The sequence below is a fragment of the Monopterus albus genome, unplaced genomic scaffold (assembly GCF_001952655.1).
Source record: "Monopterus albus unplaced genomic scaffold, M_albus_1.0 scaffold103.1, whole genome shotgun sequence".
Taxonomy (NCBI): Eukaryota; Metazoa; Chordata; class Actinopteri; order Synbranchiformes; family Synbranchidae; genus Monopterus; species Monopterus albus.
Window position 1 is genome coordinate 551,496 of NW_018127983.1, and position 15,655 is coordinate 567,150.

The following is a 15,655-nucleotide window of genomic DNA, read 5'->3' on the forward strand; positions in this document are numbered from 1 at the left end:
CCAGTCTCCAGACCTCAATCCAATAGAACATCTTTGGAGGGAGCTTAAACTCAGCGTTGCTCAGCGACAGCCCCGAAACCTGACAGATCTAGAGGAGATCTGTGTGGAGGAGTGGGCCAAAATCCCTGTTGCAGTGTGTGCAAACCTGGTCAAGAACTACAGGAAACGTTTGACCTCTGTAATTGCAAACAAAGGTTTCTGTACCAAATATTAACACTGATTTTCTCAGGTGTTCAAATACTTATGTTCAGCAGTGCAAGATATATAAATTCTTTAAAAATAATACAATGTGATTTCCTGAATTTTTTTTTTAATTCTGTCTCTCAGAGTGGGAATGGACCTACAATGTGAATTTCAGACCCCTACATGATTTCTAAGTGGGAGAACTTGCAAAATCGCAGGGTGTTCAAATACTTCTGTTCCTCACTGTAAATGAATACAAAGCACATCTTTTAAAATTTGTAAAATGAAATTTGGATTTGGGGATGTGATGCACACTGACACTGTGATCTGGCATTTAAAAATTTTACTTGCTATAAGCTTCTAGTTCTGCACAGTTGTAAGTGTTGCAGGTCAAATTTTGAATACACTTGGAGGGATGTAGGTGCATGTTTTGTATCATTGTGCATTGTTTTGTTCAATTTAGAAAAGTTCAGAAGATTATTAGATGCACAGCTTAGATGAGATATACTAATAAATAAACTACACTAATAAAGTCAACATAAATTCCCTCAATTTTTGTATCTACACAGTAGATAACGGATTTTTCTAAAGACACATCATAATTTGCTTAACTCAACAACACTATTATAGTTGTACTATAGCAGTGTCATGTTATGTAGTAATTTCTGAAACCCTATTCCACCCTTTCATATCAAAGCTAAGCAATGTCAGGCCCATATGAAACCCTGGCTGGGAGCCCAGGCTGCAAAACACCAAAATCTGCCCTGTGTCCATTGGTGGCTTCAGACAAACTCTTTATCACAAGGTCCTTGCTTGGGTCTGTAAAGCCAAGTAAATGCAAGAGAACCTGGTGGTAGACTGTCAACCTTGACAGGAAACTGGCAATATTAGCTGAAGGTGTTCACCTCAGCAGGTTTATGGTAAAGTTCACAGGTGGGGTAAGGGTTCATGGTTACAGTTATAGTTAGGGCTCTGAGTTAACATTAAGCCTAACACATAACCCAACTTCCAGAAAAAACTGACAATGTCTGGCTGAGGGTGACAGTGTGCAAATCTTGGTTGCACTCTGCCATCTTGTCACCAGCCAGGTCCCTCTCATTAAACATGCCACACTGCATTCAGAATGATGATACAGTAACAAATAAGGATGCACAGTATCAGTATCGGTGCATCCTGCAACATTGGCACTAGTTAGCCTCCATTGGTGGATTTTTGGCCGATTCAACAAGTGGGACCTCATCTGTGAGAGAGAGAGAGAGAGAAAGAGAGAGAGAGAGAGACCAGTCTGATTGGCTCTAGAGCTTATACTTACTCATTCTAGTTCTTTCCTTTTCTGAATGGCGAATACAGATACCACCACCTGCTGGTAGGAGGAGTTATTTCTGTCACACAGGTTAGGGTTGGCTGTAGTCTGTGCAGTGTGTTCAAGTGCCACTTTTTCAACCCGACTGGCCCAGACAAAGCTGACGTGAGGGGACGCAGCAGTTGGCCTACATCGCTTTTAATTCTTTCGCATCAGCTTGGTGTGTCTCTGCCCAAACATCAGGTGCAACGATCAGGTACATACTGCTGGGTAGCTTGTGAATTTTACACCAAGGATCAACAAAGTCTTATGATTACACTGTATTTTGTTTCATTAATCTCATTCAGTAAAGTAGCTAGTAACTGAAATGTAGTCAATTCGAAGTATGAAGTAGCAGAAAATGAAAATACTCAAGCAAAGTACAGATACCTCAAAACTGTACTTAAGTGCTATAGTTGAGTAAATGTACTTAGTTACTTTCCACCTCTGGGGCGTGTCCCCAGTCCCCTGTAGAGATTCTGTCCTAGGTCTACAGTCATTCTGCTTTTCTCTGTTACCAGCCAAGAAAAGAAAGTCATACCTTGTCATCATTCTTTTACCCTGTTATACTTTTAAATTAAATGTAAAATTTTACACACTCTAGCAGGTGTAAATTCTTCCCCATGGTATCAAAAATTCGATCAAATATTGATATTTTTCAAAGTATTGTATCGAAGTTAGAAATTCCAGTACTGTGACAATACTAGCAACAAAGCAAATAAAAGTACTCAGTGGCTGTTAGTAAAGATTTCCAAGTAACTAGTTGAAAGGAGGAGGTAAGCTGGCAGACAGCAAACTTTACTAAGAAAATGTCAAAGCCATGTCTGAGCCCCAAGTCCAGACCAAAGAGTAAAACCTAACCCAGTTATATGGCATGAAAGCTAACTTATTAACTAGACAGTTTGAGTGAATCAGAAACACTCCAGTGACTGACAGGAAGATCGAAAATATTAATAGTGCTAACAAATAAATACTTGCATATGAGCATTACTGAAAAAAGACCGTCTTAAATAAAAACAGGAGGACAGAAAACAGTCATAAGTTAATGTCTACTTTCAAAACATTCTACAGAATACCATAGTCTTTCCTTGGTCAATAGAGTTAGTTTCTCTGAGGACCCTTAATCTGAGAAACAATAGGAAGTTTGGTTTGAGAGCCAGACCAAGAACCACCTTATGAGACAGTTGTTTGGTCAGTACCTCAATATTTGCAGCATTGTCAATAGTCACAATAAAGTGGACTAAATAACAAATTTTGCTTTTAACTGCACTGCATGGATAAAGTGCGGTCACATGGGTACAGTATGTCTACTGAAGAGACAAAGACAAAAGGTGACTAAAAAGAATCTGCTTCATGTCACCTCCTGTTGTTTTTTCCCTCCCAGCTCCAGGAGAGAGTCCTCTTCCACATCATCTCCACACAGGTAGTTCACAGCAGCAAAAAGATCACAGCAGTTGTCCACAGTGGCACCTTCCCTGATGGCTGAACACAGCTTCTTCAGCAATGTGGGTTCTCGGGTAAACTCTTCCCTCTGTAACAGTCAGACACGGAGAAAATCATAGAAACCTACACTGACAGAGTAGGTATGTGAATGTATTAGCATGGCTATATCAGCGCCTTACCCTGCAAAGGTCATGGAAGGCTTGAGTGCGGATGACTTGAGGGAGGTGCTGGATAGTGACGCGTAGGCTCTCCTCCTGTAATTCTGCTGCAAGACTCCTCACCTGTTGGGCCCACTTGACTTCTGGGAGACTGCCAATCAACTGCTCAGTGCCACAGAGCATGGTTACTGCATTCTGCACAGTCTGAATGGAAACATCTATCAGCTAGACAATCTCTCTATGAGAACACAGAATAAAGCCAAAGAGACACAGTCCTTCATGGATCACACTGTTATCACTACTAGTGATCAGTGGAGGGATTCCCCAAATTTTGTAACAGTTCTTAATAATAATAATAGTTTATTTATATAGCACTTTACAACTCGGCAGGAGCCCAAAGTGCTTCACAAAAGGACACTAATACAAGACAATACTAAAACAAAAACCTATACAAAACAAACTACAAAGTATTAAAAACCCCAAAATAAAAAAACATTCCTATCAGAATAAGAAACAGCATAAAACAACAGGGAAACGAGTTAAAAACGAGTTAAGATTCAGATGAGCTAAATACCAAAGGCCTGTCTAAAAAGGGTTTTCGGAGTTGACTTAAAAGCTGCCAGCTCAGTTTCGGCCTGAAGCTCTGGCGGTAGGGAGTTCCAAAGCCTGGTGCCATACACGACAAAAGAGCGTTCTCCCCATTTTTTGTACCTAGCCCGAGGAACAACCAGGGACAGGTGTTCTGAGGAGTGCAGGGTTCTGCGTGGCACATAGACGTAGACAAGATCCAATGTATATGGCGGAGCAAGGCCATTTATGGCCTTAAAAACAAACAGTAATATTTTGAAATGAATTCTTGGTGAGCTCTGAGCCGCAATACCTGAGCCAAGAGTGAACAATATCACATTTGTCTTGCTTTACTCACAGAATGTACACCACCTCTTCTGTAGTGATGAAAGACAGACTCAGTTATTAATTACAAGGCTAGATCACTGCCCATCTGTCTACCTCCACATCATTTTCCTAAATTAGCCTCTCTTTAATAACTGAGAATTTAATAAAGTTCATCTTGGATTAGATCATACATGAATTTCCTTCCTGTGGAAAAACACTGGAGAATGGGTTGATGATATTTGTGAAATTACATGAATAAAGTGCGGCTGATGGGAGGGAGAAACTCACCATGGCTTCAGTTACAGCAGTCAGACAGGCTCTGTGAAGCTCAGGGGACAAGAGGGAAAAGTTTCTCTCACACCATGTCTTCACAAAATGTTCAGCAACCCACCTGAATGTACACATTACAGACAGACATCTCAGTTTCTGGGCCATTAAAAAAATATCTAATTCAAAAGCAAAGTCACCTTTAATTCATTTCAGCTACAGCAGAACAGAAGGTGAAAAAATCTGAGTTGCTTATTCAGAATGAATATAAAGGAAACTGCTGAAAGCTGCACAACATACTAATACTGAAATGTAAAGCCACGTTTTTGGCACACAGGTTTCCAGTTAAATGGTCATATAGTTGTACAGCACTTTTCTATGCATTGCAGCACACTCAAAGCACTTTCACACTTTTTGCACATTCACTCATTTACACTCCCAAGCACTCACACACTGGTGATATCACCAGGAGCAACTAAGGGTTCAGTGTCTTATTCTAGGACATTCTGACATGTGGACTGGAGAAGCCAGGAACTGACTCGCCAAACTTCCGGTTAAAAGACTAACCACTCTACATCTTGAGCCGCTGCCGCCATCTTTGTGTGAGGGTGTGTGTGAATCAGGGAAAACTCTAATTCAAATATATGACTATGATAAATAATATATACATATGTTAATATTACATAATATGTATGTAACTTAATTAAGTAAATACAACTATTACAAATAAAAAAGAATGTTTCAAACTGCTGTTGCTGGTGGTAATAGTGGAGTTCATTGTAACTATCTTGTGCTTATAATTTAAATTATTGCTGAGTAGCTTGTGAATTTTTCACCAGGGTTCAATAATTTATGATTATACTGTACTTAGTTTTATTAATCTGATTTTGAAAAGTATTAGCTAAAATTAGGACACAGTTACAAGAAAAAGTAATGGCACCGTTTCCAATTTCCCAGTTTCCTGCATAAATTGGTCATGAAATGTGTTTTGATCTTCAGCAAAGTCCCAAATATCAACAAACACAATATTTACATGCTTATAAAACACAGTCATGATCTTTCATGTCTTTATAAAACACACCAATTAAAGATACAAAGCAATGGTGTAAAAAGTAATGGCAACACAAGGCTTCTGATGTCCGTAAATGTCAACTGGACTCAGATGTTAGCAAACCTGGAGTCCAATCAATGACACAAAAAGTGTGGTTTAGAACTACCTTGACTTCACTCAAGTGTCAATGTGCTATTCACAAGCAGCACCAGCTGATGTGAGCCAGGCCTCACAAAAAGGGGTCTCAGAAGATGTACGATCAAGAGTTGTTGATTTGCATGTAGCTGGGAAGAGTTACAGAGTCATCTCAAAGACTTTAGACAATATTCATCAGGCCACAGTTAGACATACTGTCTATAAATGGAGACGATCTGGTACTGTGGCTGCTCTCCATAGAAGTGGGCACCCAGCCAAGATCACCCCAAAGGCACAACGCAGAATTCTCAGTGAGGTAAAAATGAACCCTAGAGTCACAGCTAAAGACTTGAAGGATTCAGTGGAGATGGTTAACATCTCTGTTCATGAGTCAACCGTATGCAAAATATTGAACAGGCATGGTGTTCATGACAGGACACCACGGAGGAAGCCACTGCTCTCCAAAAACAACACTGCAGCATGCCTGAAGTTTACATATTAGAGAACATAAGAAAGAAAGAAAGACATAATGCTCCAAAAGTCAGTCCTGGATCATAATCTAATTTCACTAGACTAATTCCACTGAAGGATGAGTTCACAAATTGACATATCAGTTGTTTAGCCCATCCATCATGCAGCACAAGCAAGTGACGATGCTCTTCTGCCATTCGTTGTGCTCATAATACCGTGGCAGCACTCTCCTCAAGTTGAATAATTTCAGCACAAAAGTAACAACAGTCTGTCTGGTTTCTTATCTTAAAGTTGCCCAGAAAGACATTCTGACAAGCAGCAGTCACGTAAGCTTTTCAGAGCAATACAATGTAATAGAATTGTGTCTATGAAATGTATTTTACCAAATAATCTTTAGAAATGCCTTAACACTGAGGAATGCCATTTTCATTAAAAAAATAAAAAATAAAAATCAAGAAAAGTGAAAAGTGTATTTAGTGGTAAACATTACTGGCATTTTACTCAGAAGAGCAGTGTAAACATGAATCCAGGTGTGTGTTACCTAGCAACAAGATGCTGACGTAAATTACAGTTGCAAGAAAGGTGACAGGAATAGCCACTCCAGGACTGTCCCAGAGTTTTCACAAAGCCACTCCTGTGTTTTCTTGGTGGTATGCTTTGTCTTGTTGAAATGTAAACCCTTGCCCCAGTCTGAGATCCTGAGCACTTTGGAGAAGGTTTTCATTCAGAATTGCTCTATATTTGTCTGCATCTATCCTTCTCTCTATCCTGACTAGTCTCCCAGTTCCAGAAAACCATCCCTCCAGCATGACGCTGCCACCACCGTGCTTGACTGAAGGGATGGTATTAATGAGGTGATGCCCAGTGCCTGGTTTTCTCCACACATGCTGTTGGGAATTGAGGCCAAATAGTTCAGTGTTTGTTTCATCAGACCAGAGGATTTTGCTTCTGAGTGGTTCAGGTGACTTTTGGCAAAATCATCTGTCATGTGCCTTTTACTGAGGAATGGCTTCCATCTGGCGACTCCACCACAGAGGCCAGACTGGTACAGTGCTGCGCTGATGGTTGTCCTTCTGTAAGATTCTCTCATCTCCAGAAAGGAGCTCTGAATCTCATTCACAGTGGCCCTTGGGTTCTGGTTACCTGTCTGACCAAAGCCCTTTGTCCCTGATTATTCAGTTTGGCTGGACGGTCAGATCTATGAAGACGGTGGTTCCATATCTCTTCCATTTCAGAATGATGGGGGCTATTGTGCTCTTGGGCACTTTCTTGTAACCTTCCCCAGATCTGTGTCTCAACACAATCCCGTCTCACAGGTCTGTGGACAGTTCTGCCAACCACATGGCTTTGTTTTCACTCTGACATACACCATCAGCTGTGAGACCTCATATAGTCAGGTGTGGTCCTTCCTGATTATGTCCAATACATCAAATTAGGCACAGGTGGACTCCAATCAAGATGTAGAAGCGTTTTAAGGACTACTGATAGGAGCAGGATGCACCGGTGTTCAGTTGCAAGTGTCATAACAAAGGGTCTGAATATTTATATTAAATGGGATATTTCAGTCTTTTATGTTTAATAAATTAATAAAAGACTCCAAAAACCTGTTTTCACTTTATCACTGTGAAGTACTGTGTGCAGATTGATGGGGGAAAAAAAGAACTGAATCCATTTTAAGATGAATCTGAAACAAAATGTGAAAAACTTGAAAAGGTCTGAAAACTTTACATGCCCACTGTAACTGATACAGTCCAGCATTATAAATACTTAGGAAAATGTTAGTAGATTTTCCCACAAATTTAAGGCTTGCTCAGAAATTAAAAATTCAAATTGGTTCCTTATGCCGAAACAAAGCTTGTTCCTTTTTAAAAAATAGAAACACCAGTATACAATCCACCTTACCTGTATCTTCAGTTACAGTATAACCTCTTACACAGCATGTGGAGGTTTTGAAGGCCTAAGGTGTGTGTGAGGGACAGGCACTCGAGAACTGTTCTCTGAACCCCATCAACTGGCTGCAAACACAAAAGGAAAAAAGCAAAAGGTGTGTTTATATTCACACAGTTACTCAGTGATCCTCTGAGGGAGTGATGGAATACAGTAGCATGGAAAAGTGATGTATCAATTTTGAATGAACTATCTCCTAACAATAATGTTGGAAGATTTTAGTATTCATTTTGATGAAACTGATTCTGTGTTTACCAAGGATTCTTCTGTAATTCTAGATTGTTTTTCCTGGATCAATGTTACTAGCTAACAGTCATGTTTTGGATCTTGTCTGTTTGTTCTGGTAGATTCCTAATACTTTGTCTATTGTTGAACTACCCATTTCTGACCATAAAGCAGCCCTTTTTTTCGTTTTCAATGTGCTTTTAATGTTTGATTTGCCCACTGGTGTATTATCCAATCTTTGTTTACATGTGTGATTGTGGAGTTATTTGACTTATCCGATTGTTTATATTTTTTCGGATTTTATTCAACTAATTTTGTTATTAGTGTACTGTACTTTTTTACTTTTTGATTTTATGCTGCATTTATATATTCCTGTAAAACAACCTTGGGTATTGTTCAAAGGTGATCTCGAATAAAATGTATTCTTATTATTACCACCCAGACAATTGATAGGGTTCTCTGCACACAAAAAATGTAAAAGGTGTGTTTAGATTCACATAATTACTCAGTCATTCTCTGAGGAAGTGATGAAACACAGCAACTTGGAAAGTTATGTACTACCCAGCACAAGGCACTATAAGATGTTAATGAAGGGAAACGCTTTCAGATGGATGAAACAACACCATTAAGGACACTTGGCATGCAGGCAAAGCAAAATCAGTCAAGTGTAACGCAAAAGGAACATAGGGATTCATTCTCGGTGTTTTCAGCTGCGATCAAAGGAAACTCCTCATCCTGCTACAGTAAGTCTCTCCCAGTTGCTTTCAACTCTATGAACAGCGCAGATATTCCTCAACTAAAAATGCTAAATCACTAGTAACAAAATATTAATAACAGTGGGGATTTAACAACATTTGCTTTGCTGCAGTTTATTCACCTGCAGATGTGATGCTTTCTGACCCAAACAGACACAGCAAGCTGGAGATGCAGTTTGTCATCACAGATGCATTTAGAGGGCCATGCAAATCAAATGATGTAAACTGCAACAAAGCGCTATGCCAGTGAAATCCTCTGCCTTTGAGACATAATATATATTTATAAGATCCACAACAAGAAAGGAGTTGGGCAAAACAACATGCATTAACTACTGATCTGTAACTACAAACCAGTATCTGATTACTGTAACACAAACAAATAATGGATGGGGAGTTCGCCATAAACACTGAAGTGTCTATATGGCTGCATTTACCTCAGTATTAATATCCACATCAACACTATCTCCCCCTGCTCCACTCTGAACTGCTGGACCTGCTGTCCAACTCTCTCTATCGGTGTCAGTGGCTTGTACAGTTTCTCTCTCTTTGATATGTGTCATTCTTCATTTCTGTTTTGTTTCCCAAGGAGCACTCTTAATGCTGCCTAATGTACAATTCAATATATGATAAAGATTATAATATCATAATATTAGACATAATATTTTTAGTAACTTCTTTTTCAGTGGAATGCAGCCAAGCGAAATGTTTTGGAATCCAAATCACTACCTTATTATTTATTTTATGAGGTCAATGATCTCATCAATCACACTGCACAACATCTCCTACGAGCTCCTTGAGGCACTGTGCCAGCTTCAGTTCAGGAGCTGACTGTGTAATGAGCTGCATGCAGTGACTGAAAATCTGAGGATAGACCGTGGCAACAAACTCAGTGAAAAGCACAGCACCTTTACTTAGTAAACCTAAACATTTACACTTAAAGTGTAAGCTATGTGTATCAAAACCTCTTCTTCTTCTTTCAGCTGTTCCCGTTAGGGGTCACCACAGTGAATCATCTGTTTCCACCTAACTCTATCCTCAGCATCCTCTACTCTCACCCCAGTTAACTTCATGTCCTCTTTTAGCACATCCATATATCTCCTCTTTGGCCTTCCTCTTGACCTCTTGCCTGGCAGCTCCATCTCCAACATCCTTCTACCAATATAACCACTACCCCCCCTCTGCACATTTACAAACCATCTCAATCTGGCCTCTCTGACCTTGTCCCCAAAACAGCCGACCTGAGCTGTCCCTCTGATGTGCTCATTCCTAGTCCTGTCCATCCTGGTCACTCCTAAAGAGAACCTCAACATCCTCATCTCTGCTACCTCCATCTCTGCCTCTTGTCTTTTCCTCACTGCTACAGTCTCTAACCCATACACCATAGCTGGTCTCACTACTATCTTGTACACCTTTCCTTTGCCATGTGTATCAAAACAATATATACAATAAAAAGTGAAAGATGTTGTGTATCAATTTCCAGATTTTAGAAAACAATCCTGAGTTAAGTGTGGGTATTGAAAATAACTACATATTTACTGCTGTCCTAAAGTCAACATGCATGAAAAGCTACACATTTGAAGCTACAGTACATGGTGAAAAGTAATGAAACCTAGGGAAACCATCCTACAAGGTATTCACTAGCTTCTGGTCTGTATCGCTCACCCTGGGGAAGAAGCGGCAGTAGTCTCGGGTCAGAACCATCTCCACCACATCTTTCAGTCCCTCCAAACCCAACATGTCTGCTGCCAACACCACCTGGCTGTGGGACAGGAGACACCAAACACAGGTCAGCTTGACTTCTGGGCTTGTGTTATTTTGAGTACGCTGTTTGTTCACATAGAGCACCTGGCACTGGCTCCAGAGGGCAGATCCACTATGGCTCCATACATGAACTGGAGCAAGATCTCCATCTCCTCTGGCCCCAAGCTGAAAGTGTTAACACAACAACCTGTTTACTAGCCACATTTCACAGGTTAATATACAGACTTGTCCCCAATCCTATAATACTCTCTGTGTGAGTCCAAGCACAAACGATGTAGATTTATTTTTCACTCTACTGCATAATTTTCTATAAGGGCTGCAAACAAGATTGCTGTAAACTAAATCTACTATCAGGCAGCACGCGGTCCATGTGAGTGCAGCATAAGGGCCATTTCACAGGTTTTCTCCCGCATGTCAGCGTAGCCGCTCTCCACTGTGACAGCCATGTCTTCCCCAGTTACCCTCAGATCAGTAATACTAAGGCGAGTAACACATCTCTCCCCAGAGAAAAAAACTGGGCTTCATTTGCCTCTGCTGCTCTAAAAGGAAAATGTGGGTGGTTGTCAAGAGGGGAGATGGGGGGAGGGGCGACTTTTCAGCAGGTAGTGACATTTATGTGCCTCACAGAGGAAACACAGCAACCCTGCTTGATGGCAAACCAAACGAGCCATACAAGATTCCACTGGAAGTGGTGTCTATGGGTGTGTGAGTGAGACCACCTCTGTTACAGGGCATGAATAATGAATACAGTATATGCAGTAACTCAGGTGTATTTTCAGGAATGAAATGCAGACTTGTTAGATCAGAGGTGGATGTGTATTACTGACCCCTGTGATCAGCTGCTAGATAATGCTAATACACCAGTCTTACCCTTGCAGAGTGATGCACTGTCTGGAGCTCTCCATCCAACTCCCACTCAGCATGGCTCTGAAGTACTGAGATCGTGCACACAATATTGCCCTAGAAACCCAATAAAGCAGAGAGTTAAGTACCAGATCCACCAACCATTCGTGTCATCTGGCAGACCTGTGTGTACTTAAGAGGCTCAGCAGAAAGACAAAATATTATACTGTGTGTTCTGTAGTCTCTGGAGACTGTGCTTATTCTCCCTGTCACTAATATGGAAATACCCTGCCACTGCAGTGTTGAGAGCACATAATTAGCTGCATTAAAGGACAAGTCTGCAGATGATCTATATTTTTCTTACTGTCAACAAAACCAAAAGTGACTTTCTCCTACTAACAAGTACTGTATTTTCTGTGTTTACTCAAAGCCTAATAGATCTTATTCTTCTGTTAATTAGCATTGTATTATTGTCCAAAAACACATCAGTGGGCCACACCATGGCACTGGCTGAAATGTTCCTTGAATACTAAGAACACACACTGTTGCTTAGTTTGACTCAATCACACACACTGTTAGACACACTACTGTCACAAATAATCACTAACAGGCCCACTGTGCATCAGTCTTCAGCTGAAAACAGTTAATAACAAATGCACAAACTCTTGTTGGAATAATGTTTGCTAAAAACTACACTTTATCCACCTCTGGCCACATCAAAAACGGACAAATACAGTAAAGTAAAAGGATGGGTATGCAGGAGCTTTGAAGAGCCTCTGAGTGAGAACTGCAGCCGCTAACACTGTGCTATAAAGATTGCTGTGGCATAGTGACCAAAAAATAACCTAGTTTCTCTTTCTAATGAGCTTTCACTGCTTGGTTGCTCTCCTGAACACAAGCTTGGAGCAACCTGTCTCCATGGTTACCAGCTGCTGCTGCTACTTCTACATCTGTAAATGACCACCCACTGCTGCACACTGGCATGAGTCAACAGCAGATGTGTGACCTCTGTAGTGCTTCACATCGGCTAAACGTGGCTGTGATGTACTAAGTGAACATTTTCTCACCATGCATGCCACCTGTCATGACATAAGAGAACAAAAAAAAAAAAGACAGAGATACTGAATTCCCAATGTATTGATAGAGAAGTGTGTGATACACCCCATAAACAACTCTACCTGTGGCAGGAGAAAACCTGCTCTCCTACTTGGATGGTGATGTCACACTGCTCCCCTCTTTGATACAGGTCCAGCAGGTCAGCTCCAAGCCCCGACGCTGGCTCAAGAACAACTGCATGTGCACAGAAGTTGAGATAACAATGAGGAAGGACAGAAAAGAGAGAGTAATGAAGAGCTTTAAGTGTACATTCATCTGTCAAAGCTATATGTATGGGTATTTGTGGGCAAAAGCAGATTTAGGCATTAAAACACTCAACTAAATATACTAAAAAATTGTTGCTAAAGCAGAGCTAAATCTTGAATGATCCATAGCAAGGACATGCTACAATTAGCAGTAACGACAACAGGGATCCAAAGCAATTAGCTCTTAACTGGATATTGGCTGAGACAGCATGAAGTGAAGAAAGGAGAGGGGGAGGGCAGCTGAACAGTCACAGGACCTAAAATTAAGCCTACATTGAAAAGTATATTGATCTGTTTACCTGACTCAGTGGAGCTCTGAAGGTGTGCAGGGTTAGGCACAGACAGGGTTCTTTCGGGCACAGAGGTCTCCACATCTGGAATTATCTCAGATGAGCGCGTGCTCTGGTCTGCTGTGTACACCTGCCTTCAGGAGGGAGACTCTAAAGGTTAATTAAAACTAGGCTTTTCATATCTATTTATATTACAGTTTAATTTCATGCATTGTAACTTCAGTGGCACAGTAGCCAGGTGTAAAAGTACCGCCGTACAACTCTGATTGCAGCATTAGATTCACTAATTAAATTTGTGCTCACACATTGGGTTAACATTCACTATCACACTTTTATGTCACTCTAATTTTGAACAGTCTTAATCTAATATAGATTATTACAGTGACTGATCCTTGGTGTCACTCATTTTCTGTGGGGTCAACTTGTAGCTGTTCCCCAGCAGTGCAGCAGCAACTGCAATACAAAAAATACAATACCACGTAACTACACGCTAATTTCATTAGCTACGTTCCTTTACTTTGCCAAGTTTGAAAATGGCCAAAATATCACTAATAAAAGACAGCTGTGACTTTAGTGTGCAGTTACTTTTTGTACTAAGGTTTACAGATGTGTCGGCCCCCACCGCCTGTCCCACTGATATTTGCTGGATGTGCACATGACCATTTATGCTGAGAGTAACAATAAAAAAAGTCTTACCTATCCAAAACAGTGAAGTTCAGCAATAAAAAGTTCAACGTGGATCTGTTCTTTTACTGGATTCCTATAAAAACCAAAACCCCCTACCTTGTTTGGAATACTAAACCCAACAATGTTGCAGTTTCTATGTGTAAAATGAGTCTGAAAATAAAGTTTCTGAGTGCATGTTCGCCAAATTAAGATGATGTGTTCTTCTGGTCCTAATTATAAATTGCAAAGAGACACAGACAAATGAGTGGAAGACTTGTGCATTCCACTGCAAAGCCTTGATGGAAACTACACAATTGCTACACTGAAAGTGAGATGATCCTCACACAAGCTGAATTCTGTGTTTGTCTACACTAACATAAAACTGTGATGTGCAATGTATTATTTAGCAAATCTGTGAAGACCACTGAAACACACAAACACTGGCAAACCGGTAGATTAAAGAGTGTGTGCTTGGCGCCCTCTGTCAGAGAGAGGCTGAAACTGTAAGAGGGAAAATTAAGCAAATTGAAAATATTTTTGTGGACATGTCTGGAATTATGTCTGGAATGTGTGATTACATACTGACTGTTGTTACATGTTTGAAAGAATAAATAAATCAAATCAAATCAAATCAAATCAAAAAGAAATGGTGTTCCTGAATGTCCCCTACTAGAAAGCAGACAGGCAGCAGAGTTCAGGCTTTGTGTGAAACTACTGAATGGGCAAGAGAAGTTGTCAAAACTCCAAAAACAAAGAATAAGCTGTAAAAACAAAATCGGCACTAACTTGAATCTGCTGCCTACCTGAGGAAATCTTTCAGCCTGGACAACTCATAGCCTGGCACATGAATGATGGAGGGATCTTTGTGCATCTGTCCCTGAAGGACATGAGGGGCTCTGGCCAACAGTAAGGCTCTGTGTGCTCGGAGCGAGCCTGAGCCAGTATACAGAGAAACATCAGCTTCCAGCTCCTCCTGCAGCAACCTGGGGAGACACATGATGACACTTTACACAAAATTCACCTTTACAAACAGATGTTTGTTTTAAATCTGTGAATAAATCACTACTAGGGGTGGGAACATTTACATATTTTCATAAACCAGTACTCACAGATTTTTGACATTGTGTACACTGATTTTCCCATAGTCATTTTGATACCCAGAATAGACATTCTGGATACAGACTACTTGACTACTAAAATACCTGATAGCTGCAGCCCTAGTCACAGTGACAACAATTTTTCAATTCCTCCAGAAATTGTTTTCCATGTGGAGTCATGATGACATTTAGACAGACACAGCCCATATGTCCAAAATTGGGAAAGTTCTGGTGTTCACAGGTCATTTTATAACAATGTTTTATGGGGCTCAGGAGGTAGAGCGGTCATCCCCCAGCTGGAAGGTTGGCGGTTCGATTCCTGTTCTCCACAGTCCATGTGTTGAAGTGTCCTTGGGCAATACACTGAACCCTAAGTTGCCCCCGATGGCCAGAGCAGCGCCTTGCGAGGACAGCGCCACCATCGGTGTCTGTGTGTGAGCTGGTGCGGCAGGTGGCTGCCTCGGTTCTGTACTGAATTATCATTATCTTGTCGTTAGAGCTTGTGCAGTAGGTTAAGAGGTACTGGCTAGATATAGTCGGACTCACCTCTTACTTTGAGGATCTGCTCAACCCCAGTGTCATGTCTTCCGATGAGGAAGCAGAGGCCGGGGGCTCAGACGTGGACCCGTCCGTCACCCAAGCTGAAGTCACCAAGGTAGTTAAGAAGCTTCTCGGTGGCAAAGCACCGGGAGTGGATGAGATCCACCCTGAGTACCTTAAGTCTCTAGATGTTGTGGGGCTGTCTTGGTTGACACGCCTCTGCAAC

General features: G+C 41.0%; 1 protein-coding gene across 4 annotated transcripts in view; it reads right to left on the reverse strand.

Annotated features, from left to right (window-relative positions):
- Nucleotides 1-15,655, reverse strand: part of btbd8 (BTB domain containing 8) — a 31,572-nt gene that overhangs the window by 11,927 nt on the left and 3,990 nt on the right. For all 4 annotated transcript variants that reach the window (XM_020609966.1, XM_020609967.1, XM_020609964.1 and 1 more), the window contains exons 3-12: nt 14,596-14,775; nt 13,136-13,260; nt 12,654-12,765; nt 11,503-11,592; nt 10,717-10,797; nt 10,534-10,630; nt 7,871-7,959; nt 4,309-4,411; nt 3,148-3,330; nt 2,886-3,056 (exon numbers count right to left, since the gene is read on the reverse strand). In XM_020609966.1, the coding sequence (XP_020465622.1) occupies nt 2,886-3,056; nt 3,148-3,330; nt 4,309-4,411; nt 7,871-7,959; nt 10,534-10,630; nt 10,717-10,797; nt 11,503-11,592; nt 12,654-12,765; nt 13,136-13,260; nt 14,596-14,775 (1,231 nt within the window). The remainder of the gene's footprint in view (nt 1-2,885; nt 3,057-3,147; nt 3,331-4,308; nt 4,412-7,870; nt 7,960-10,533; nt 10,631-10,716; nt 10,798-11,502; nt 11,593-12,653; nt 12,766-13,135; nt 13,261-14,595; nt 14,776-15,655) is intronic.